This window comes from Coregonus clupeaformis, chromosome 17 (genome assembly GCF_020615455.1).
Source record: "Coregonus clupeaformis isolate EN_2021a chromosome 17, ASM2061545v1, whole genome shotgun sequence".
Taxonomy (NCBI): domain Eukaryota; kingdom Metazoa; phylum Chordata; class Actinopteri; order Salmoniformes; family Salmonidae; genus Coregonus; species Coregonus clupeaformis.
The window spans coordinates 8,931,650-8,955,359 of NC_059208.1; the positions used below are offsets into that span (position 1 = coordinate 8,931,650).

Below are 23,710 nucleotides of genomic sequence, written 5' to 3' on the forward strand. Positions count from 1 at the left end.
GCTCACACCATTGATTTAGCAACAATTCCACCTGGCCTATCAGAGGGCAAGATGAAGGTTCCACTATATTGCTTACACCTATCCAATCCTCTCAGATCTGCAAAAGCATCTAGGGGGAGGGGGCTAGGGCTTGATTTGGGATTCAGGGCTACACTCATGATTGAACCTGTCTCTGTGTTCATCAACTCTTCTGTTCTTCTCTGAAATGAACATTCTCAAATGAACTTTTCCATTGATGTGAATTTCATTTTTTTTTTTTTTACATCTGAATACACAACACAAATACTTTTGTACAAAGTTTCATTGGTTGGTTTACATCGACTTATGTTAGTGCAGAGAAATAGCCTGTTTTGAGTGACTTAAGTCTATTCCTTTCAGATTAGTTATGTTGTGATAATAGCCACAGTAATGATATAGCCACTGGGGTTGTGTAGTGTGGGTGACCTTTGAGACTTTCTGACATTGAGGACTTATTCTTTCCTGTATTACTTTTAAATGGTGAAAAATAAACATATTGTCTGTTTACTATGTGAGAATCTTTGGTGCGTTTGAAATAGGGTGGTTTCGACAAAACCGAATCAGCAAGGTTCAGACCCACCATTTGGGAAGGAGCCTGTTCTGTAGTACACTGTTCTATCATTATCAAGCCATACCAGGCTGCCTGGTCCCTGCCCAACACACTGCACTAGCTACTTCATCACTCAACTCAAGTCAAATAAAAACCATGGGGTCAGTGCTGAGTCTCTGTCCTATTCCACACCCACCCACACAGTGCCCAAGCACATCAGCCGGTAACACCAACTAACCAACCAGGCGTTGTGCGGTTATAAATGTCAGGCTTCACAGCACCGTGCAACGGCCGGCCACGACACTCCTCATCATCACTGATGTTTCTAGTTCCAGGTGACAGATCAGATTATTCCAGGTGACAGCTCTATGGTTTGGTAACTCAGAATGTCAACAGTCGAAAGGGCAGTGAACTGGGAGAGAGGAGAGAAAGAGAGCAAGCATGAAGAGGAGAGAAAGGGACAGAGAATCAAAGAAAGAGAGAAGTATGAAAATAGAATTTGACTGACAAGACATTGGGAGGGTGTAAATAAAGAAGTAGTTGACTTTTAGAAAGCCAGTTGTTCCTTGACTTTAGCATCATCTTAGCCTGGAATCCAAACTGCTGTTCTACAATGGTAAAACATTTAAGTCATTTAACATTTAAGTCATTTAGCAGACGCTCTTATCCAGAGCGACTTACAAATTGGTGCATTCAACTTAGGATAGCCAGTGGGACAACCACCCTTTTCCCCCTTTTTTTTAATGGGGGGGTGGGAGGAAGAAGGATTACTGTTATACTATTCCAGGTATTCCTTAAAGAGGTAGGGTTTCAAGTGTCTCCGGAAGGTGGTCAGTGACTCCGCTGTCCTGGCGTCGTGGGGGAGCTTGTTCCACCAAAACTGAGCATATCAGTTCAGATTCTAAATTAGCATCATCCATACAGAGCTTGTTCATCCTTGAATCCAGCGCCATCTGATCATACTGCATGGGTCCATCAGGCCAGCTAAGTAGAAGCAGGCTAGGAAAAACCTCCAACCGAAAGATAATGTTTCCTTCTGTTAACTTAGTAACACGTTTAGAATGTTGAGGTCATTTGAAAACATTGTCCAATCTAATGGCCAGTGACAGAAAGTCACAACAGAAAAAAGAAAGGGAGAGAGAGCGAGAGAGAGAGAGAGAGCGAGAGAGGAAATGCATCTAAAGGCAGCAGGGTTGGCCGGGGTGACGTCGTCGAGGGAATTCTGCCACTCAGAGAGTTCCAAACCAGGAAGCCCATTAAGCTAGTTCAATAATGCAGAACAACATTCAAAGAGGCACAATCAAGTGGATTTGTGTACATTAAAAAACTGTTACTTTTCAGAGCTCCAAAAGGAGCCTGATGCAGTCACCTCAGCTAACCTGTCCCTCTGATCAAAATGGCAGTAAGCAGAACAGTTCCAGATTAAAAACGGTTATATTATGAACATTGAAGAAAAAACAAATATTTTTGCTTTGCCAGATTAGTTTGCTAGTGTCTAAATACGCTGCACTGTATTGTTATAGCAGCATTTGCTACTTACATCATCTCCCATTATTTGAGACCCTTGAATACACAGAGATCATTTGCAGGTTCAGAATGAAATGGTACGGATACATGACGCACATTATGCAAATAACAATTTGCATTCCACACACATTTGACAAAAACTGCAATGCTAAGTACTGCATGGGGAGTGATAGTCTGTTTTGACAACAGTGCTTTTTCTGTCTGCGCCATCAAAATAAATGTCACCTTTAATGTTTCCAGTGGGACTGGATGTAAAGAGGAATGTTGCTGCAGAGGATTTGTATTTGAGTCAACCATTTTCCACACTACGTTCAGCGGCCAGCCACTGTTCAAGCCCAATTCATAATAGACCGCTACCAGACATGTCATAAATCTAAATAAAACACTGTAGTTAAACTGAATTGATCTGATCCACACTGAAATGCAGCATATGATTGCTTTCTACCCTTAGCAACCAGTCTGGGGTTGGATTGGATTACTGTTGGTTAAGGTTATGGGGACAGGGTATGGAGACCTGATCTTGAACTAGGTATTAACAACAGAAAGAGTTAAGTACACAGTACAGTGCATAGAGACGCCTCAGTTGTATAAGGAACAGGAACAGTTTCTCCAGTAACAAAAAGGTTGACTTGAATTTTCATCGGACAGGTGGAGGTGGAGGCTGCTATGGTGGAGGGGGCTGGAGTGGTGGGTCCTGGGGCTGAGGGGGCTGGGGTGGTGGGTCCTGGGTTGATAGGTCCTGGGGCTGCTTGACCTGGGTGCCAGAGGGTTCACCAGTAGTTTGACAACTAGTCTGTTTCTCTGTGTCTGCTGCTGTGCTGCCGTCTCTGCAGGGGCACCGACACTGGCATGACTCTCCCTGTCTAATGACGACGACAGGGAGACACAGGCCTATCTGCTGCAGAGCTATCCCTAGCAGACAAGACAGAGAGCATGTCAAATAATGTTTTAAAAAGTCAATACATCCATAAAAATTGTACAGTACAACAACCTCACAGATACGGTCTTGTAGCTAGCTTTACAATATCTACAGCTCTGCAACTGTAATGTTTAGCGATCAAATACATTGAAATGATCAAAATGTAGAATACTAGTGTAAAAAGCACACCTAAATTCATCAGAGGTGGCATATACCGGTAAATATCACAAAGCAAAAGATGAATCTCTGTAAATTACCTGTGTTCCCTCCCATAGGTATTTCTGTGGTAAAATAGAGCTTCTCTACTGTTGAGCCACCGTGTTGTTGCTGAAATACAACAGAAGAAGAGAAGAGCGCATGTTCAGCATATAATTAACAGAATGTCAATGCCTCGTGGCTAAACAGAGGAATAGTTTCATTAAAACAACTGAAGGTCAATTAACAGTTGTACTGGATGAGATTCAGCAGGCCAATGATTGGACAGTCCCTCTCCACATCTGTCACAGATTCTGCCGAGGCTGCCCCTCCTCCTTGCTCGGGCAGGTTTCGGCGTTCGTCGTCACCGGAGTACTAGCTGCTGCCGATCTATGTTCTATGTCTACCTGTTGTTGTCAGATTGTTTCACACCTGTTGCCCATTTTGGAATTACTCCGCCCCTATTTAACCCTGTGGCTCCCATTGTGTTCTGTGTGTGTTTGTTGTTTGTTTTCAGATGTCGTTGGTGAGCGGGTTTATTCCTCCCTACGTGTAGGTTTATTGTTTCTTTACGTGTTTTAGTAAAGATACGTTTTCTTTGAGTTCTGTGTCCTGCGCCTTACTTCGTCTACCGCATTACACTGACACCGTGACAGAAACACGCACCAATATGGAGTCAGCAGGAACAACTGGATCTACCGAGACGATGGAGGAACGAGTCCAACGTCAAGAGACGGTACTTCAGAATCTCGGTGCCACAATGGAACGAGTGTTCCAGATGATGGAACGATTTGAGAGAGGTGATATCCCTTCACCATTTCCAACCACACAACCACCTACAACACTGGCTACCACTTCGCCACCTGGGTCCAGTGGAATTCGGCTCTCGCTCCCGAGGGCATATGACGGTACACCTGCCGGGTGCCAGGGATTTCTCCTCCAGGTAGAGCTCTACCTGTCCACCATTCACCCGGCGCCCTCGGGATACGAGAGCGTGTCCGCCCTCATCTCCTGTCTATCGGGGAGGGCGCTTGAGTGGGCCAACGCCGAGTGGGGAGGTATAGACTCGAGAACTGTCCGCTACGAGGATTTCACCCGCCGCTTCCGGGCGGTATTCGATCATCCACCTGAAGGGAGAGCGGCGGGAGAACGTCTGGTCCACCTACGACAGGAGATGAGGAGCGCGCAGGATTTTGCGCTGGAGTTCAAGACTTTAGCAGCCAGCGCGGGATGGAATGAGCGAGCCCTTATCGACCACTATCGTTGCAGCTTAAGGGAGGACGTCCGTCGGGAACTGGCCTGCAGGGACACCAATCTCAACCTGGACCAACTGGTGGACATGTCCATCAGGTTGGATAACCTGTTGGCAGCCCGCGGACGTTCTGATGGGGGGCTGTCCATTCCATCCCCCAGCACCTCCGAGCCTACCCCCATGGAGCTCGGAGGTGCTGCAGTTAGGAGACTGGGAGAGGGACCGTCCCCTGCACCAAGTGTGGCCGCAGAGGACACACTGCTGGTCGGTGCTGGGGAGGGTTCTCAGGAGGTCGAGGCAGCAGGCAGAGCACTGGTCGACCGTCTCAGGTGAGTAGGCACCCGACTAACCCAGAGCTCCCTGTTGCTAATATGTGTATTGACATTATGTTTCCAGAATTTTCTCCCCATTCCCAGCATAAGGCGCTAGTAGATTCAGGCGCGGCTGGGAATTTTATTGATCGCCAGTATGCACGTAGTCTAGGGATTCCCACAGTGGCTGTTGATAAACCTTTCCCTGTTCACGCATTAGATAGTCGCCCGTTAGGGTCAGGCATAATCAGGGAGGTCACCGCTCCACTGCTGATGATGACGCAGGGGGGTCATGAGGAGAGGATTAGCCTCTATCTGATTGATTCTCCTGCGTATCCTGTGGTGTTGGGACTTCCCTGGTTAACCATTCATGACCCCACGATTTCATGGCAACAGAGGGCTCTCAAGGGATGGTACGGTCAGTGTTCAGGGAGGTGTTTAGGAGTTTCCTTGGGGGCAACTTCGGTGGAAAGTCCAAAACCAGGTTTCCACCATGCACATTCCATCCGAGTATGCAGATTTGGCTATCGCCTTCAGTAAAAAGAGGGCGACTAAATTACCACCCCATCGTCCGGGGGATTGTGCAATAAATCTCCAGGTAGGAGCTGCACTTCCCCGGAGTCACGTGTATCCTTTGTCTCAGGAGGAGAAGGCGGCTATGGAGACATATGTCACCGAATCTCTGAGGCAGGGATACATTCGGCCATCCACTTCACCCGTTTTCTCAAGTTTCTTTTTTGTGAAGAAGAAAGATGGTGGGTTACGCCCGTGCATTGATTACCGTGGCCTAAATCAGATTACCATCAAGTACAGCTATCCATTACCTCTGATAGCTAGTATGACGGAATCATTGCACGGGGCACGCGTCTTCACAAAATTGGATCTCAGGAGCACGTACAACCTAGTGCGTATCCGCGAGGGAGATGAGTGGAAGACGGCATTTAGTACCACCTCTGGACATTTTGAGTATCTGGTCATGCCATACGGGTTAATGAATGCTCCATCAGTTTTCCAATCATTTGTGGATGAGATTTTCAGGGACCTGCACGGACAAGGGGTAGTGGTGTATATTGATGACATCCTTATATACTCCGCTACACGGGCCGAGCATGTGTCCCTGGTGCGTAAGGTGCTTGGAAGACTGTTGGAGCATGACCTGTATGCTAAGGCAGAGAAATGCCTGTTCTTCCAGGAGTCCATCTCTTTCTTGGGGTACCATATGTCCGCGTCAGGGGTGAGGATGGAGAGTGACCGCATTTCGGCCGTGCGTAATTGGGCGACTCCTACCACGGTAAAGGAGGTGCAGCGATTTTTGGGTTTTGCCAATTACTACCGGAGATTTATCCGGGGCTTTGGTCAGGTAGCAGCTCCCATTACCTCGTTACTGAAGGGGGGGCGGTGCGTCTGCGGTGGTCAGCTGAGGCGGACAGGGCTTTTAGTCGTCTGAAGGACCTGTTTACCTCGGCTCCAGTGCTGGCTCATCCGGACCCCTCCTTAGCCTTCACGGTTGAGGTGGATGCATCCGAGGCTGGAATAGGCGCTGTGCTGTCTCAGCGCTCGGGTACGCCACCTAAACTCCGCCCCTGTGCCTTCTTTTCAAAGAAGCTCAGCCCGGCGGAGCGCAACTATGATGTGGGGGACCGGGAGCTGTTGGCTGTGGTCGAAGCTCTGAAAGCGTGGAGACATTGGCTTGAGGGGGCTAAACACCCTTTTCTCATTTTGACTGACCGCCGCAATCTGGAGTACATCCGGGCAGCGAGGAGATTAAACCCTCGCCAGGCAAGGTGGTCCATGTTTCTCACCCGTTTTGTTTTCACCCTTTCTTACAGGCCAGGTTCCCAGAACGCTAAGGCAGATGCTCTGTCCAAGCTGTATGACACGGAGGGGAGTTCCGTGGAGCCCACTCCCATACTTCCGGCATCGTGTCTGGTGGCACCGGTGGTGTGGGAGGTTGACGCGGAGATCGAGCGGGCGTTGCGTAACGAACCCACTCCTCCCCAGTGTCCAGAGGGTCGTGTGTACGTACCGCTGGATGTCCGCGATCGGTTGATCTATTGGGCTCACACGTCACCCTCCTCTGGGCATCCTGGCATAGGTCGGACAGTGCACTGTCTTAGTGAGAAGTACTGGTGGCCCACCTTAGCTAAGGACGTGAGGGTTTATGTTTCCTCCTGCTCGGTGTGCGCCCAGTGCAAGGCTCCTAGACACCTGCCCAGAGGGAAATTGCAACCCCTACCCGTTCCACAACGACCATGGTCCCACCTATCGGTGGACTTCGTGACGGATCTTCCCCCCTCACAAGGGAACACCACGATCCTGGTTGTTGTGGATCGGTTTTCTAAGTCCTGCCGCCTCATTCCGCTGCCCGGCCTCCCTACGGCCCTACAAACGGCTGAGGCCCTATTTACACACGTCTTCCGGCACTACGGGGTACCTGAGGATATAGTGTCTGATCGGGGTTCCCAGTTTACCTCTAGGGTTTGGAGGGCGTTCATGGAACGTCTGGGAGTCACGGTCAGTCTGACCTCAGGATTTCACCCCGAGAGTAACGGGCAGGTGGAGAGAGTCAACCAGGAGGTGGGTAGGTTTCTGAGGTCGTATTGCCAGGACCAGCGGGGGAAGTGGTCGGTTTTCCTCCCATAGGCAGAGATAGCCCAGAACTCCATCCGCCACTCCTCCACTAACCTTTCTCCATTCCAATGTGTATTAGGTTATCAGCCGGTCCTGGCACCTTGGCATCAGAGCCAGATCGAGGCACCTGCGGTGGACGAGTGGTTTCGGCGCTCGCAGGAGACCTGGAACGCTGCTCATGTACGTCTGCAGCGGGCCATCAGGCGGCAAACGCCGACCGCCACTGCAGTGAGGCCCCGGTGTATGCACCGGGGGACCGAGTCTGGCTCTCGACCCAAAACCTGCCCCTTCGCCTGCCCTGCCGGAAGCTGGGTCGGCGGTTTGTGGGGCCATTCAAAGTCCTGAGGAGATTGAACGAGGTATGTTATAGGTTACAACTTCCTACTAATTATCGTATTAATCGTTCCATGTGTCTCTCCTCAGGCCGGTGGTAGCTGGTCCACTCCAGGAGTCTGAGATACGGGAGGTTCCTCCGCCCCCGCTGGACATCGAGGGGGCACCGGCGTACTCGGTTCGTTCCATATTGGATTCGAGGCGTCGGGTGGGGGGCCTGCAGTATCTCGTGGAGTGGGAGGGGTACGGTCCGGAGGAACGGTGCTGGGTTCCTAGGAGGGACATCCTCGATCCCTCCATGTTAAGGGATTTCCACCGCAATCATCCCACTCGCCCCGCGCCGCGTCCTCCTGGCCGTCCCCGAGGCCGGTGTCGACGCACGGCTGGAGCCGCGCGCCGGGGGGGGGGTACTGTCACGGATTCTGCCGAGGCTGCCCCTCCTCCTTGCTCGGGCAGGTTTCGGCGTTCGTCGTCACCGGAGTACTAGCTGCTGCCGATCTATGTTCTATGTCTACCTGTTGTTGTCAGATTGTTTCACACCTGTTGCCCATCTTGTAATTACTCCGCCTCTATTTAACCCTGTGGCTCCCATTGTGTTCTGTGCGTGTTTGTTGTTTGTTTTCGGATGTCGTTGGTGAGCGGGTTTATTCCTCCCTGCGTGGAGGTTTATTGTTTCTTTACGTGTTTTAGTAAAGATACGTTTTCTTTGAGTTCTGTGTCCTGCGCCTGACTTCGTCTACCGCATTACACTGACACCGTGACAACATCCTAATAAAAAGGCCAATAATGGGCCTCCCGAGTGGGGCAGCGGTCTAAGGAACTTCATTGCAGTGCTAGAGACGTCACTACAGACATGGGTTCGATCCCGGGCTGTATCACAAATTTAAAAAATCGGGAGTCCCATAGGGCGGCGCACAATTGGCCCAGCGTCGTCCAGGTTAAGGGAGGTTTTGGCCAGGGGGGCTTTACTTGGCTCATTGCGCTCTAGCGACTCCTTGTGGCTGGCCAGGCACCTGCAGGCTGACCTCGGTCGTCAGTTGAACAGTGTTTCCTCCGACACATTGGTGCGGCTGGCTTCCGGGTTAAGCGGTCATGTTTCGGTTTACGCATGACTCGACCTTCGCCTCCCGAGCCCGTTGGGGAGTTGCAGCAATGAGACAAGATCGAAATTGGGGAGAAAAAAATAATATATTTATATATAAAATACCATTTTTAAAAAGGCCAATAATTGGACGACCCTCTCCATATTTTTATTAAAAGACCAAATGATTGGACGGCGGCCTTCTCCATATTCTAATTAGCTGGCTTTACTACCCTCCTGGTTAGGAGGTTTCAATAAAGCATCTAGAATAATGACACCAATAAATACCGTATGACAACAAATTATACATTCATAAAAAACTGGCCTATAAAAACATATTATATTCCTAGATCAACATCTAATAGCAAACCTTATTAGCTGCTTATAATAACTTATAAAAGGCCTAACTTGTTATAATTATAATAACAACCTATTAGTAACTTGTTAATGATGACTTACTGATAGCTGTGTCTGCGTGTCCTGCTGCCTCTGGTCATTGATACTGTTCAAAAGCCACTGGAAGTTCTGAGTGATGGGCTGGAGGGTACTGTGGGAAGGGACAGTAGGAGGAGCAGAGTACCCCAGGGAGAGGGGTGTTAGTGGGGCCTGGAGGGAGGAGCTGGGTGGTGGAGGGTATGGGCCTGTGCCTGGTTGAGAACAGATGGAGGGCATGGCAGCTGGCTGTAGTAGTAGGCTATGTGTGGAGCCTGGTTGGGAATGGAGGGTGGTGGTTGGTTGTGGTAGTAGGCTCTGATTGGAGCCTGGTTGGGAATGGAGGGTGGCGGTTGGCTGTGGTAGTAGGCTCTGATTGGAGCCTGGTTGGGAATAGATGGATGCGGCTGGCTGTTCTGGATTCACCTCATGTTTAGGTATTTCACTGATCATGGGAGAGACAGGAACTGGAAAGGGTTCACTAGGGGTCCACCCAGGGGTGAGGACAGCGATGGGCTGGGGTACAGGATGGGGTACACCAGGGATAGAGTCAGAGGGTTCAGGACAGGTAGAGATGAAAGAGGGAGATGCTTCTGGAAGCACCACTGTTGGAGATGGGTTCTCCAAACTGCATGAGGGCACTGCCAGCAACGACACATCTGGAGAAGATAGGGGACTGATAAAAACGATTTGAAGGGCTTAACAGGAGACAAGGCATTTAGACAACAAAGCACTGGTGGTGTTGAACACAACATAGTACAGTACCCTGTGGCTGGGGCTTGTCTTGAAACAGCAATTCAAACATCAGGTCCAGGGCATCAGACTGCCACAGGGATAAGACAACAGCAGAGTAATGTTAGTCTAACAGGTAAAACATATACAGCACGTGTCTTAGTTACCATCTATTACATTTAGCTACATTACTTACCATACAGTATGCACAACATATACATGTATACAATTTGCCCTGAGACATGACTGTAGTCTTTAATATTGTCTATATAGCCAATAGCATAGGGCTAACTGTATACTGTATATATACTCAGTACCGGGTCGGACCACCCTTTGCCTCCAGAATAGCCTGAATTCTTCGGGGCATTCTACAAGGTGTCGGAAACATTACACAGGGATGTTGGTCCATGCTGACATTACGCAGTTGCTGCAGATTGGACGGTGGTACATTCATGCTGCGAACAGCCCGTTCCATCTCATCCCAAAGATGCTCTATTTGGGTTGAGGTGCAGGGACTGAACAGACCACTCTAGTAAGCTGTCATGTTCCAGGCTCTTTTTCCACTCCTCAATTGTCCAGCGTTGGTGATCGCGTGCCCACTGGAGCCGCTTGTTCTTGTTTTTAGCTGATAGGAGTGGAACCCGGTGTGGTCGTCTGCTGCAATAGCTCATGCGCGACAAGGACCGACGAGTTGTGCGTTCCAAGATGCCGTTCTGCACACCACTGTTGACCTGCGCCATTATTTGTCTGTTTGTGGCCTGCCTGTTAGCTTGCACGATTCTTGCCATTCTCATTCGACCTCTCTCATCATCAAGTTGTTTTCCACCACAGGACTGCCACTGACTGCATATTTTTGGTTTGTCGCACCATTCACAGTAAACCCTAGACACTGTCGTGCGTGAAAAGCCCAGGAGGGTGGCCGTTTTTTAGATACTGGAACCGGCGCGCCTGGCACCGACGATCATACCACGCTCAAAGTCGCTTAGGTCACTCATTTTTGACAATTATAACGTTAAATCGAACAGTAACTGAATGCCTCGATGACTGTCTGCCTGCTTCATATACAGTTGAAGTCGGAAGTTTACATACACCTTAGCCAAATACATTTAAACTCAGTTTTTCACAATTCCTGACATTTAATCCTAGTAAAACGTCCCTGTCTTAGGTCAGTTAGGATCACCACTTTATTTTAAGAATGTGAAATGTCAGAATAATAGTAGAGAAAACTATTTATTTCAGCTTTTATTTCTTTCATCACATTCCCAGTGGGTCAGAAGTATACATACACTCAATTAGTATTTGGTAGCATTGCCTTTAAATTGTTTAACTTGGGTCAAACATTTTGGGTAGCCTTCCACAAGCTTCCCACAATATGTTGGGTGAATTTTGGCCCATTCCTCCTAACAGAGCTGGTGTAACTGAGTCAGGTTTGTAGGTTCTCCTTGCTTACATACGCTTTTTCAGTTCTGCCTACAAATGTTCTATTGGATTGAGGTCAGGGCTTTGTGATGGCCACTCCAATACCTTGACTTTGTTGTCCTTAAGCCATTTTGCCACAACTTTGGAAGTATGCTTGGGGTCATTGTCCATTTGGAAGACCCATTTGCGACCAAGATTTAACTTCCTGACTGATGTCTTGAGATGTTGCTTCAATATATCCACATAATTTTCCTTCCTCATGATGCCATCTATTTTGTGAAGTGCACCAGTCCCTCCTGTAGCAAAGCACCCCCACAGCTTGATGCTGCCACCCCTGTTCTTCACGGTTGGGATGGTGTTCTTCAGCTTGCAAGCAACACCCTTTTTCCTCCAAACATAACAATGGTCATTATGGCCAAACAGTTCTATTTTTGTTTCATCAGACCAGAGGACATTTCTCAAAAAAGTACGATATTTGTCCCCATGTGCAGTTGCAAACCGTAGTCTGGCTTTTTTATGGCAGTTTTGGAGCAGTGGCTTCTTCCTTGCTGAGCGGCCTTTCAGGTTTTGTCGATATAGGACTTGTTTTACTGTGGATATAAATAATTTTGTACCTGTTTCCTCCAGCATCTTCACAAGGTCCTTTGCTGTTGTTCTGGGATTGATTTGCACTTTTCGCACCAAAGTACGTTCATCTCTAGGAGACAGAGCGTGTCTCCTTCCTGAGCTGTATGACGGCTGCATGGTCCCATGGTGTTTATACTTGCGTACTATTGTTTGTACAGATGAACGTGGTACCTTCAGGCGTTTGGAAATTGCTCTCAAGGATGAACCAGACTTGTGGAGGTCTACAATTTTTTTTCTGAGGTCTTGGCTGATTTCTTTTGATTTTCCCATGATGTCAAGCAAAGAGGCACTGAGTTTGAAGGTAGGCCTTGAAATACATCCACAGGTACACCTCCAATTGACTCAAATGATGTCAATTAGCCTATCAGCAGCTTCTAAAGCCAGACATCATTTTCTGGAATTTTCCAAGCTGTTTAAAGGCACAGTCAACTTAGTGCATGTAAACTTCTGACCCACTGGAATTGTGATAAAGTGAATTATAAGTGAAATAATCTGTCTGTAAACTTTGGAAAAATTACTTGTGTCATGCACAAGTAGATGTCCTAACTGACTTGCCAAAACTATAGTTTGTTAACAAGAAATGGTGGAATGGTTGAAAAACGAGTTTTAATGACTCCAACCTAAGTGTATGTAAACTTCCGACTTCAACTGTAGCAAGCCACAGCCACGTGACTCATTGTCTGTAGGAGCGATCCATTTTCGTAAACAGTGTATTTTTTAAAGACATATTGCATGGTGATATGTTTATTCAGACAGTGTGTGATATTGAAAATGTGGAAAGAAAGAGGTACAAAATTACTTACATTACTTTCTCTGAGCTGAGAGACAGTGGAAATCAGGCTCATATCACTGAGACATGGGGAACGAGGATTCAAGTCCTGTTTCAAAACATGATTATTGATTCATTATAAGAGATGATTAGAGAGCACCGCATATTGAGAACAGATTTAAAAGACAGAAAAATACAGAGAAAATCTATTGATTGCATGGATATTTGATCAGTAAGTCTTGACACATACTGTGCGAGACAGAAACTGATGAAATGTGTCATTGTCAAAACATCATTAACAAGTGCCATTTTCAGTCACATGGTGGGAGGACTCACCTCTGAGAGGGAGTGGCTGTGAGTTATGGCAGCTGACGGTCCAGGCTTGTGACCTTTGATGTTGTCCCTCAGGTTGTTGGAGGAGCTTAGGGAGTTATCACCGTCTGTGTTCCCCTGAAGGAGGGGTGGCTCGCCTAGGAGAAATAACACACACACACACACACACACATATATTACTTTTATTGGTCTCTTTTATACAGCAGCCAACCCTATTGCTTACAACCCCATAAGAATTTGAGATATAGTCCTGGCTTGGAGAAAGAAAGGTCATTTGAGTCCACAACTCTTAGCCTCATGGGTGAAGAGACAGGATATAGAAATACGCTCAGCAATATCCAAGTCCATGCATAATGACAATGATCATTAATAACATTACTTTATGCTGATGGTAGCCTTTAGTGCCTTGAGGACTGTGGTTTTTGGGGAAAAGGGCAAGGAGGTTCAAGCCACTAGCGTTGTCTGAGAAACAGGCACACAGACACACACAGTCGGAGAAAAGTCCTGGCTACAGACAAGCAGTTCTGCAGGATACAGATGGAAACTTCCACTGGGAAGCCAACCAAACGGCAGGCAGATAATGTTTCCTCAGCCTCTGATATCAATGTGAGTTTACAGACGTCTCCATGCATTCACAGATCACATGTAATGGATCCAAACCCCATCTGAGATTCATAGGTATCAGAGGAACAGGCTAGAAAGACAAATGACAGTGTTATAGTCAGAATGGAGTGTGTGTCTCTGTCTGTCTGTGTGTGTGTGTGTGTGTGCATGTGGGTGGGTGCGTGCATTTGTGCCTGCGTGCGTGTGTGCATGTGAGTGAGTGAGTGAGTGAGCGAGCGGACCTGGGCCCCAGAGGAAGCTGCAGCAGCAGTATTAATAGCTCCACCACAACAACAGCAGCAGCAATCAGACCTGGGTTCAAATAGTATTTTGAAATCCTACAAATATATGAGTGTTTGTTTAAGCCTGCCTGGAGTGCTAGATGGACTGGGTTTGGATCTTTGGGACTGTTTTGTGTGTGTTTGATGTGTGTGTGCGTGTGTGTGTTTGATGAGTGTGTGTGTGTGTGTATTTGATGAGTGTGTGTGTGTGTGTGTATTTGATGAGTGTGTGTGTGTGTGTGATCTCAGCACTCTGTTGGATGTGGATAAATAGGCACATCAGGATTCGCTGACAGGGCGTTGGGAGAATAAATGGGACAATAAGAAGCTTGGGAGCTGAGCGGTGGCGAGGCCTATCTACTGGGCTGGAATAAACTCTGATGTTTTCAACACACACACACACACACCTGTCTGAGGATCTGACTCAGCAGAGGAAGCCATACCCCATTAAGAACACTCAATAAAATGTAGCGGGGAGGAAAGAAAGACGTGCTAGAACGTATTGTTTTATCTCCAACTCTGAAAAAAAAAAAGGGATTTCAACTCCCCTAGTCTCATTTAAAAATAAACAGGGATTGAGCTAAAGGAGTTAGCTGTGTATCTCCACCCCACTATTCCTGTCATACACACCTGTACCTATGTATCCCAGGAAGTGTGTTTGGAGGTGGTCACTAGAGGTGAATGCCTTGTAACAGCCAGGATGGTCACACCTGGGGAGAAAACAACACTAAGTTGAGTTATTTATGTTAATTCATTCATTCATTTGTGCGTTCATGGAGTACGTTTACATGCGCACTAATAACTCAATATTAAACCGATTATAGCAGAATGCAGAGTATGACATTAGTCATGTAAACACCTTACTCTGCTTATCTCAATCGGCGTACGGTCATAATCGAAGTAAGCATACGCCGATTAAAACACCTGGTTTTCTGAGCAATCTTTAGAATTATTAGGAATGTAAACAGAATAATCAGTGTTCCAGTGGTGTATTTGATCTGTGCGAGTGAAGTGAGTTCAGAAAAACTGAAAGTGTCACCCTGATCTGTTTCACCTGTCTTTGTGATTGTCTCCACCCCCCTCCAGGTGTCGCCCATCTTCCCCATTATCCCCAGTGTATTTATACCTGTGTTCTCTGTCTGTTGCCAGTTCGTTTTGTTTCGTCAAGCCTACCAGCATTTTTCCACTTGCTCTTGTCTTTCTCAAGTTCCTGTTTTCTAGTTATCCCAGTTTTGACCATTCTGCCTGCCACGCTGTACCTTTTGGACTCTGATCTGGATTACTGACCTATGCCTGCCCTTGATCTGTTATGTTGCCCCGTGTTTTTGTAATAAACTTTTGTTACTTCGACAACGTCTGCATCTGGGTTTTCTCCTGAAACGTGATAGTACGAACTGGCCATGACTGACCCAGCAGACTCGGACGAGCGCCGCAACGACATCTCCTCCCAAGGAGCTACCATTGGAACACCATGACCGAGCGTTTAACACATTGCTGGAGCAATTCCGTGGGTTGTCTGTTAGGCAGCCTACCACGACGGTAACCTCCCAGCCCCTCAGTAACCCGGTCACCCCGGTTTCCCGGGAACCCCGCTTACCTCCCCCGGAACGCTTCGCTGGAGAGTCGGGAACCTGTTTGGCATTTCTCACTCAGTGTTTGCTCATCATCGAGCTGCAGCCCTCCTCCTTCCCCTCGGACCACTCTAAGATACCGTACCTCATCATGCTGATGTCCGGGAGGGCTCTCGCCTGGGCTACGGCAGTGTGGGAACAACAGTCAGCCGTATGCTTCAGTCTGGAGGAGTTCATGCAGGAGGTAAAGAAGGTTTTCGATGCTCCATTGTCCGGGAGAGAGGCTGCCAGAAGTTGCTTCGGCAAGAATTACGCAGTGTGGCAGACTATGCAGTGGATTTCCGCACGTTGGTAGCTGAGTGTGCCTGGAACCTGGAAGCGCTGTTCGACACGTTCCTGCACGGAGTATCGGAGGAAGTAAAGGACGAGCTTGCAGCCCGGGAACTACCGACGGATCTCGACTCGCTCATCGCCTTGACCATTCGGATCGATGGGCAACTACAGGAACGAAGGAAGGAGAGGAAGTCCGATTCTTCTCGCCCGCCCAAGGATTCCACCTCGCCATTGAGGCATCCCGGAAGTCCCGACGGCTCCGTTGCCGAGAGAACCCGAGGCTACCCGAGTTCCCCCGAGAGTCTCCGAAGTCTGCCGATCCACCTCTTCCCAAGCCAACGCAACTAGGCAGAGCTAGGTTGTCTCCAGCCGAATGGCAATACAGGCTTCACACGAAGAGTTGCCTGTATTGTGGGACTACTGATCATTTTGTGTCCACCTGTCCACTAAAAGACCAGGCTCACCGGTAGGAGCGAGTACTCTGGTGGGCCATACGGATAACTTTTCCTCTCCCCTTACTCGCACCCCTTTTCATGCCATCTTGCTGTGGGGGAACCAGTCGAAGTCTCTCCAGGTACTCATCGACTCTGGGGCCGATGAGAGCTTTATGGACGCTACCCTGGCGTCCAAGCTGGGTATCCCCACTCAGCCCCTCTCCTTTCCCATGGATGTTAGAGCGCTGGACGGGCACTCTATAGGCCAGGTCACCCACAATACCAACCCCATGAACTTACGAGTATCAGGGAACCACAGCGAGACGATCCAATTCTTGCTAATTAAGTCTCCTCGGGTTCCCGTGGTATTGAGTTTCTCTTGACTGCCTTCAACACGGCCAGCGGTCACTACGAGTACCTGGTCATGCCATTTGGCCTTACCAATGCTCCAGCTGTGTTCCAGGCCCTGGTTAATGATGTTTCCCGCAACATGTTGAACTGGTTCGCCTTCGTCTACCTCGACCACATCCTCGTCTTCTCCCGCTCCGCCCAGGAAAGCAGATAACCGGATGTTTGTTCCTGACGCTGTCCCCTCCTCAGTCCTGGAGTGGGCCCGGCCCACCCCTCCAGGCTTGCCTGCCACACGGGCTCCCGTCGGACCCTGTGCGACAGCACTTTTGGTGGCCTACCATGGTTCCTGACGTCTCCGCGCTCGTCGCCGCCTGCACGATCTGTGCACAGAACAAAACTCCTCGGCAAGCTCTGGCTGGTCTCCTCCAACCTCTGCCTGTTCCTCACCATCCCTGGTCTCACATATCCCTGGACTTTGTCACAGGTCTTCCCCCGTTTGATGGCTACACCGCCATCCTGACAGTTGTGGACCAGTTTTCCAAAGCCGCCCACTTCATTCCTCTCCCCAAGCTACCCTCCGCCAAAGAGACGGCCCAGCTCATGGCGCAGCACGTCTTCCGGATCCATGGACTCCCAGTGGACATGGTCTCCGACCGGGATTCTCGTCCCGGTTCTGGAAGGCGTTCTGCACACTCATTTATACCTGTGTTCTCTGTTTGTCTGTTGCCTGTTTGTTTTGTTTCGTCAAGCCTACCAGCATTTTTCCCCTTGCTCCTGTCTTTCTCAAGTTCCTGTTTTCCTGGTTTAGACCATTCTGCCTGCCCTGACCCTGAGCTTGCCTGCCTGCCATTCTGTACCTTGTCACACCACCCTGGATTATTGACCTCTGCCTGCCCTGACCCTGAGACTGTCTGCCGTTCTATACCTTTTGGACTCTGATCTGGATTACTGACCTCTGCCTGCCCTTGACCTGTCGTTTGCCTGCCCCCTGTTTTTGTAATAAACTTGTTTTACTTCGACACTGTCTGCATCTGGGTCTTCTCCTGATAGAAAGTAAGCATCTTATGAATAGTTTTCACATACAAACTTTATAAGTCCGAACTCAGAATCAAATAGTCTTCTCAAAAATAACATGGTCGGGCCTCCCGAGTGGAGCAGCGGTCTAAGGCACTGCATCGCAGTGCTAGAGGCGTCACTACAGATCCGGGTTCGATCCTGGGCTGTGTCGCAGCCGGCCGCGGCCAGGAGACCCATGAGGCGGCACACAATTGGCCCAGCATCGTGCGGGTTAGGGGAGGGTTTGGCCGGCTGGGTAGTCCTTGTCCCATTGCGCTCTAGTGACTCCTTGTGGCGGCCGGGCGCATGCACGCTGACTTCGGTCACCAGCTGTACGGTGTTTCCTCCGACACATTGGTGAGGCTGACTACCGGGTTAAGCGAGCACTGTGTCAAGAAGCAGTGCGCCTTGGCGGGGTCGTGTTTTGGAGGACGCATGGCTCTTGACCTTCGCCTCTCCCGAGTCTGTACAGAAGTTGCAGCGATGGGACAAGACTGTAACTACCAATTGGATATCACGAAATTGGGGAGAAAAAGGGTAAAAAGTACCAAAAATATATAAAACAATAATAATTATATATTTTTTAAATAACATGGTCACTGTGGTAGAACATTTATTTTGATTGCCGATTTTCTGCATTTATCAAAAGTCCCATCAGTAGCCTGATTTCAGATGTGTCCATGTAAACAGGATTATTAGGGAAATTATTAGGATGTCAACATTTTAATCAAACTATTATACACTGCTCAAAAAAATAAAGGGAACACTTAAACAACACATCCTAGATCTGAATGAATGAAATAATCTTATTAAATACTTTTTTCTTTACATAGTTGAATGTGCTGACAACAAAATCACACAAAAATTATCAATGGAAATCAAATTTATCAACCCATGGAGGTCTGGATTTGGAGTCACCCTCAAAATTAAAGTGGAAAACCACACTACAGGCTGATCCAACTTTGATGTAATGTCCTTAAAACAAGTCAAAATGAGGCACAGTAGTGTGTGTGGCCTCCACGTGCCTGTATGACCTCCCTACAACGCCTGGGCATGCTCCTGATGAGGTGGCGGATGGTCTCCTGAGGGATCTCCTCCCAGACCTGGACTAAAGCATCCGCCAACTCCTGGACAGTCTGTGGTGCAACATGGCATTGGTGGATGGAGCGAGACATGATGTCCCAGATGTGCTCAATTGGATTCAGGTCTGGGGAACGGGCGGGCCAGTCCATAGCATCAATGCCTTCCTCTTGCAGGAACTGCTGACACACTCCAGCCACATGAGGTCTAGCATTGTCTTGCATTAGGAGGAACCCAGGGCCAACCGCACCAGCATATGGTCTCACAAGGGGTCTGAGGATCTCATCTCAGTACCTAATGGCAGTCAGGCTACCTCTGGCGAGCACATGGAGGGCTGTGCAGCCCCCCAAAGAAATGCCACCCCACACCATGACTGACCCACCGCCAAACCGGTCATGCTGGAGGATGTTGCAGGCAGCAGAACGTTCTCCACGGCGTCTCCAGACTCTGTCACGTCTGTCACATGTGCTCAGTGTGAACCTGCTGTGAAGAGCACAGGGCGCCAGTGGCGAATTTGCCAATCTTGGTGTTCTCTGGCAAATGCCAAACGTCCTGCACGGTGTTGGGCTGTAAGCACAACCCCCACCTGTGGATGTCGGGACCCTCATACCACCCTCATGGAGTCTGTTTCTGACCGTTTGAGCAGACACATGCACATTTGTGGCCTGCTGGAGGTCATTTTGCAGGGCTCTGGCAGTGCTCCTCCTGCTCCTCCTTGCACAAAGGCGGAGGTAGCGGTCCTGCTGCTGGGTTGTTGCCCTCCTACGGCCTCCTCCACGTCTCCTGATGTACTGGCCTGTCTCCTGGTAGCGCCTCCATGCTCTGGACACTACGCTGACAGACACAGCAAACCTTCTTGCCACAGCTCGCATTGATGTGCCATCCTGGATGAGCTGCACTACCTGAGCCACATGTGTGGGTTGTAGACTCCGTCTCATGCTACCACTAGAGTGAAAGCACCGCCAGCATTCAAAAGTGACCAAAACATCAGCCAGGAAGCATAGGAACTGAGAAGTGGTCTGTGGTCACCACCAGCAGAACCACTTCTTTATTGGGGGTGTCTTCCTATAATTTCCACCTGTTGTCTATTCCATTTGCACAACAGCATGTGAAATGTATTGTCAATCAGTGTTGCTTCCTAAGTGGACAGTTTGATTTCACAGAAGTGTGATTGACTTGGAGTTACATTGTGTTGTTTAAGTGTTCCCTTTATTTTTTTGAGCAGTGTATTAACCTGACTATCCACAATAATCTCATTATTGTGTGCATGTCACCGTGCTCATTTATTCATTCATTTGTGCATTCATTCATTCGTGCAAGCACTAATTTGTTCATTCATTTGTTTGTCCATTCAACCCACTGCAAACTTCAGCCATTCATTGTGAGCTCACCTGAAGGGCCTCTCCTTGGAGTGTGTCCGGATGTGTTTCCTCAGGTCACTCAAGGTGGTGAAGTACTTGGTGCATCCGTCCGACTCGCAGTTAAACGTGTTCCCTGAGTGTAGTCTCTGGTGGGCTTTCAGCCTGCACATCAACACAAACACAACAGATAGAACAAACACGGCTGATGTTTGCAGATCAGCACACCAACAGACAGCCACTGTGAGCTGTGGCTTGACTTGGGGTCAGCATACCAAAGGTCACTAAGGTGTGTTCATTAACTTTGAGGTCAGGGGGTCAGGAGAGTGCACAACTCATGACTGATGAAACATCATCACGTGACAAGTGTCTTGACCCATGGCAGGAAGACTATCCCCTACAATAATTTGGCTGCTATTGCTTCAGTTGATAATTTTGGTGCCTGTGGGCCTGGAAATGATCTTTTAACCAAATAGATGTGGAGGGCAAGACTGCTAGGTTGGAGTATCTTCTCCGCCATTTCAATGTTAGGGAAAACACTGGTGTAACACTTACCTGTACAGTGTGTTGTAGGCCTTCTCACAGCCCTGTTGGTCACACTCGAAGGGTTTCTCGTTGGTGTGAACGCGGACATGGATCTTCAGACTATAGGAGGTGAGGAAGGCCTTGTCACAGCCCAACTGGTTGCAGACAAATGTGTACTCTCCTCTGTGTCTCTTCTGGTGGGTGCGCAGGTTCCCTGCTGTGCTGTAGGTACGAGTACAGTCCTCGTATAGACACTGGTAACGCTTCACCTGCAGAACAGACAGGCAAAGAGTTGTCGTCGTTATATAAACTATGTCAAAAAGATGAAACACCAACATTTACATAAACATAAGCTTAACATGTAGGAAGTGTTTTTAGCAAGTACCGGTATGTAACACTTGACAAACATTACTATACATCAAGTCTGAAAATGAATCAGCTGTATTGGTTTATATGAGAAGATTGAAGTGCACATTTATGAATGAGACCTAATTAACTTCACAGAAAGAGAACCAATAGGTTGAAAAGCCTAGAGAGCAGTGAGAGAATCCTCTCATCTTGACATCTGCAGAGACCTTGAATATATTAACTCTGTGGTTCTGGATGGGAGAGAGGCTGATGATGATGAGGGAAAACAGAAGCGTCACAGCTAGCTCCCGGTCTGGCCCAATTTCACCGCCCCAAACCAATCTCCTCTCCTGTCTCTGCCTCTCACTCACTGACTTCATCATAACAGTTGGCTTGTCGCCTTCACACAATATGGTGCTGCTGCTGATAACCTAGCATGGTCTATTTTCTCTGTGATGATGATGATGCAAATTAATGACCTCAGGGACTTCTTTCTCCCTTCCAAATGTTATACACTCTGAGAAAAAAAGGTGCTATATAGAACTTTAAATGGTTATTTGGCTGTCCCCATAGGAGAACCATTTGAATAGCCCTTTTTGGTTCCAGGTATAACCCTTTTGGGTTCCATGAACAACCCTTTCCACAAAGGGTTCTACATGGAACACAAAAGGCTTTTACATGGAACCAAAAAGGATTCTCCTATGGTGACAGCCAACGAACCCTTTTGGTACCCTTTTTTTCTAAGAGTGTATATGTGATATGCTAAAGAGGGTCTGTCTCAGTTATTCACAGACTGAGAATACACATCATATGATATGATCATCACGTGTAAGCCTGACCAACCCCATGTAATGTTTGCCCTAAGGGTTGAGGCCTACACTCTCAATTTCAAAGAAGACTACAAATGGTTATCTGCCTACCTATAGCCTTGTAACATCCTTCAGGACATCATGGCCGGGACATTAGAGAATATACAGTATGTGAATGAGCAATGATGCCTCTCCTCCTCACAACCAGAATACCCAGAATACCAGGAGTGTGTTTTCCTGACAACATATCCAAATAAACACTGAACATGATCAGATATCAAAACAGGCTTATGTGATCGACTGGAGTTGAACCAGGGATTAGCCCACTGAGCCAAAGCCCAGGCATTAACTCAAGGTGTTAACACAAGTCTTCAGGTCTTTGGATATCAAGGCCATGCCTTACCTCGCTGTGGTGGCTATCTGGGCACTCAGAGTGCAGTGTGATGGTGGCCCCCTGGATGTGCCGGGGCATGGGTGTGGAACCAGGGTTGATGGTGAACTGGATCTGGTCCTGGGAGATGGTGTGGTGGATGTACCCCTGTGACATGGCCTCCCAGTGGTCTTCCAGACCTCCACGGCCCTCTGTCTCACATCCCTCATGTAGGTACATCATCAGGTCCTCTTCTTCCTCTTTATTGTCAGTTCTAGAACCCACAGGGTCTTGTTCAATCATCACGGTGGTTCTGTCGTACACTGTGTCCAGACTGTGCACACCAGAGTCCAGTGGTGAGGGCAGCAGTAGCCTGTCCCATTGGTCCCAGTCGACAGTAACCATCTTCCTGGACACATTGTCCTCTTCAACCTGCTGATTTGTCTTGTCCACCTCTTCCTCCTCCTCAAAGAGCATGGTCTCATTGGATTTGACATTCATCCTCATGCATGGTAACAAAGGTGTCACACACTGGGTTGCCACTGAAAGGAGAGAAGTAGAGAGGGTTAGAAAATGTATCAAGTAACAGTAGGCTATCATGATAGCAGCTACAAATGCATAGAATTTTGTTCACATAAAAATGAGATTAACGACTATTGGTTAAACGTTACAGTAGCCTAATACAAAGTCAACGACAATCTTGGCATTCCTCAGCGAGTTTAGGCTATCATCAAAACTATTTTAGTTGTTGCTACTAAGAAGCACTCATTCAGCAGACGCAGCACATAAATGTTGCAACGTTTCAATAACAACCCCAAGCTACTCAGTTTTGAAAGTTCACCACGTAAATGCAGTCAAGAACTACAAGGTCGTAAAAAATCTTTATAAAATGTCTTCCGCTTTGTTTATTCTGTTTGAATCCCAGCTCCTCCGTTGTTAGTGTTGCTACATCGTAGTTACCCTAGCAGCCTACTTATCCAGCTTCCGCCCAGAATTAACTCACTCAACCTTGAAGTAAACGACAGGTAACTGCCTAAATAAAGGAAACACCAACATGGGCCGCCACGAGCCAGAACAACTTCAATGCGCAGTGGCATAGATTAAACAAGTGTCTGGAACTCGAGGTATGCGACACCATTTTTCAACGAGAAATTCCATCATTTGGTGTTTTGTTGAAGGTGGTGGAAAACTCTTTCTCAGGTGCTGCTCCAGAATCTCCCACGTGTTCTGAAAGAGAGTGACCCTGCTCTACATATGGTTAGTTCTCTAACATGTTCAATAAGGTTGAGATCTGATGACTGAGACGGTCATGGCATATGGTTTTCATGCTCGTCAACCATTCAGTGACCACTCGTGGCCCTGTGGATGGGGGCATTGTAGCCAAGATAATGGCCTGCCCAGCAATGTATACTTGACCCTAAGTAAGATGGGATGTTAATTGATTAAGTCAGGAACCGCGCCT

The 23,710-nt window shown here is 48.1% G+C and overlaps 1 protein-coding gene across 2 annotated transcripts; it reads right to left on the bottom strand.

Annotated features, from left to right (window-relative positions):
• Positions 1-1,381: 1,381 nt before the first annotated feature.
• LOC121586550 (metal regulatory transcription factor 1-like) lies at positions 1,382-23,310 on the bottom strand. Of its 2 annotated transcripts, XM_041903314.1 has the most exons (11): positions 23,209-23,310; positions 22,282-22,790; positions 20,752-20,990; positions 20,230-20,361; positions 14,644-14,723; positions 13,133-13,266; positions 12,831-12,905; positions 10,015-10,072; positions 9,277-9,908; positions 3,272-3,341; positions 1,382-3,007 (listed from the first exon to the last, which is right to left on the bottom strand). In XM_041903314.1, exons 2-11 carry the CDS (start codon positions 22,753-22,755, stop codon positions 2,760-2,762), a joined length of 2,142 nt encoding a protein of 713 aa, XP_041759248.1. In that variant the 5' UTR covers positions 22,756-22,790; positions 23,209-23,310; the 3' UTR covers positions 1,382-2,759. The 2 variants fall into 2 exon arrangements, with proteins under 2 accessions (XP_041759248.1, XP_041759247.1); XM_041903313.1 differs by having other exon boundaries at positions 22,282-23,310.
• Positions 23,311-23,710: the final 400 nt, after the last annotated feature.

Bases quoted from the DNA above. Each gene is read 5' to 3' on its own strand.
- LOC121586550 (XM_041903313.1), bottom strand. From the start codon at position 22,848: ATGATAGCCTACTGTTACTTGATACATTTTCTAACCCTCTCTACTTCT. The intron at 20,991-22,281 runs GTAAGGCATGGC...TCTGTTCTGCAG, and splicing joins CAGATAGCCACCACAGCGAG to GTGAAGCGTTACCAGTGTCT. The intron at 12,906-13,132 runs GTGAGTCCTCCC...GTTTTGAAACAG, and splicing joins ACAGCCACTCCCTCTCAGAG to GACTTGAATCCTCGTTCCCC.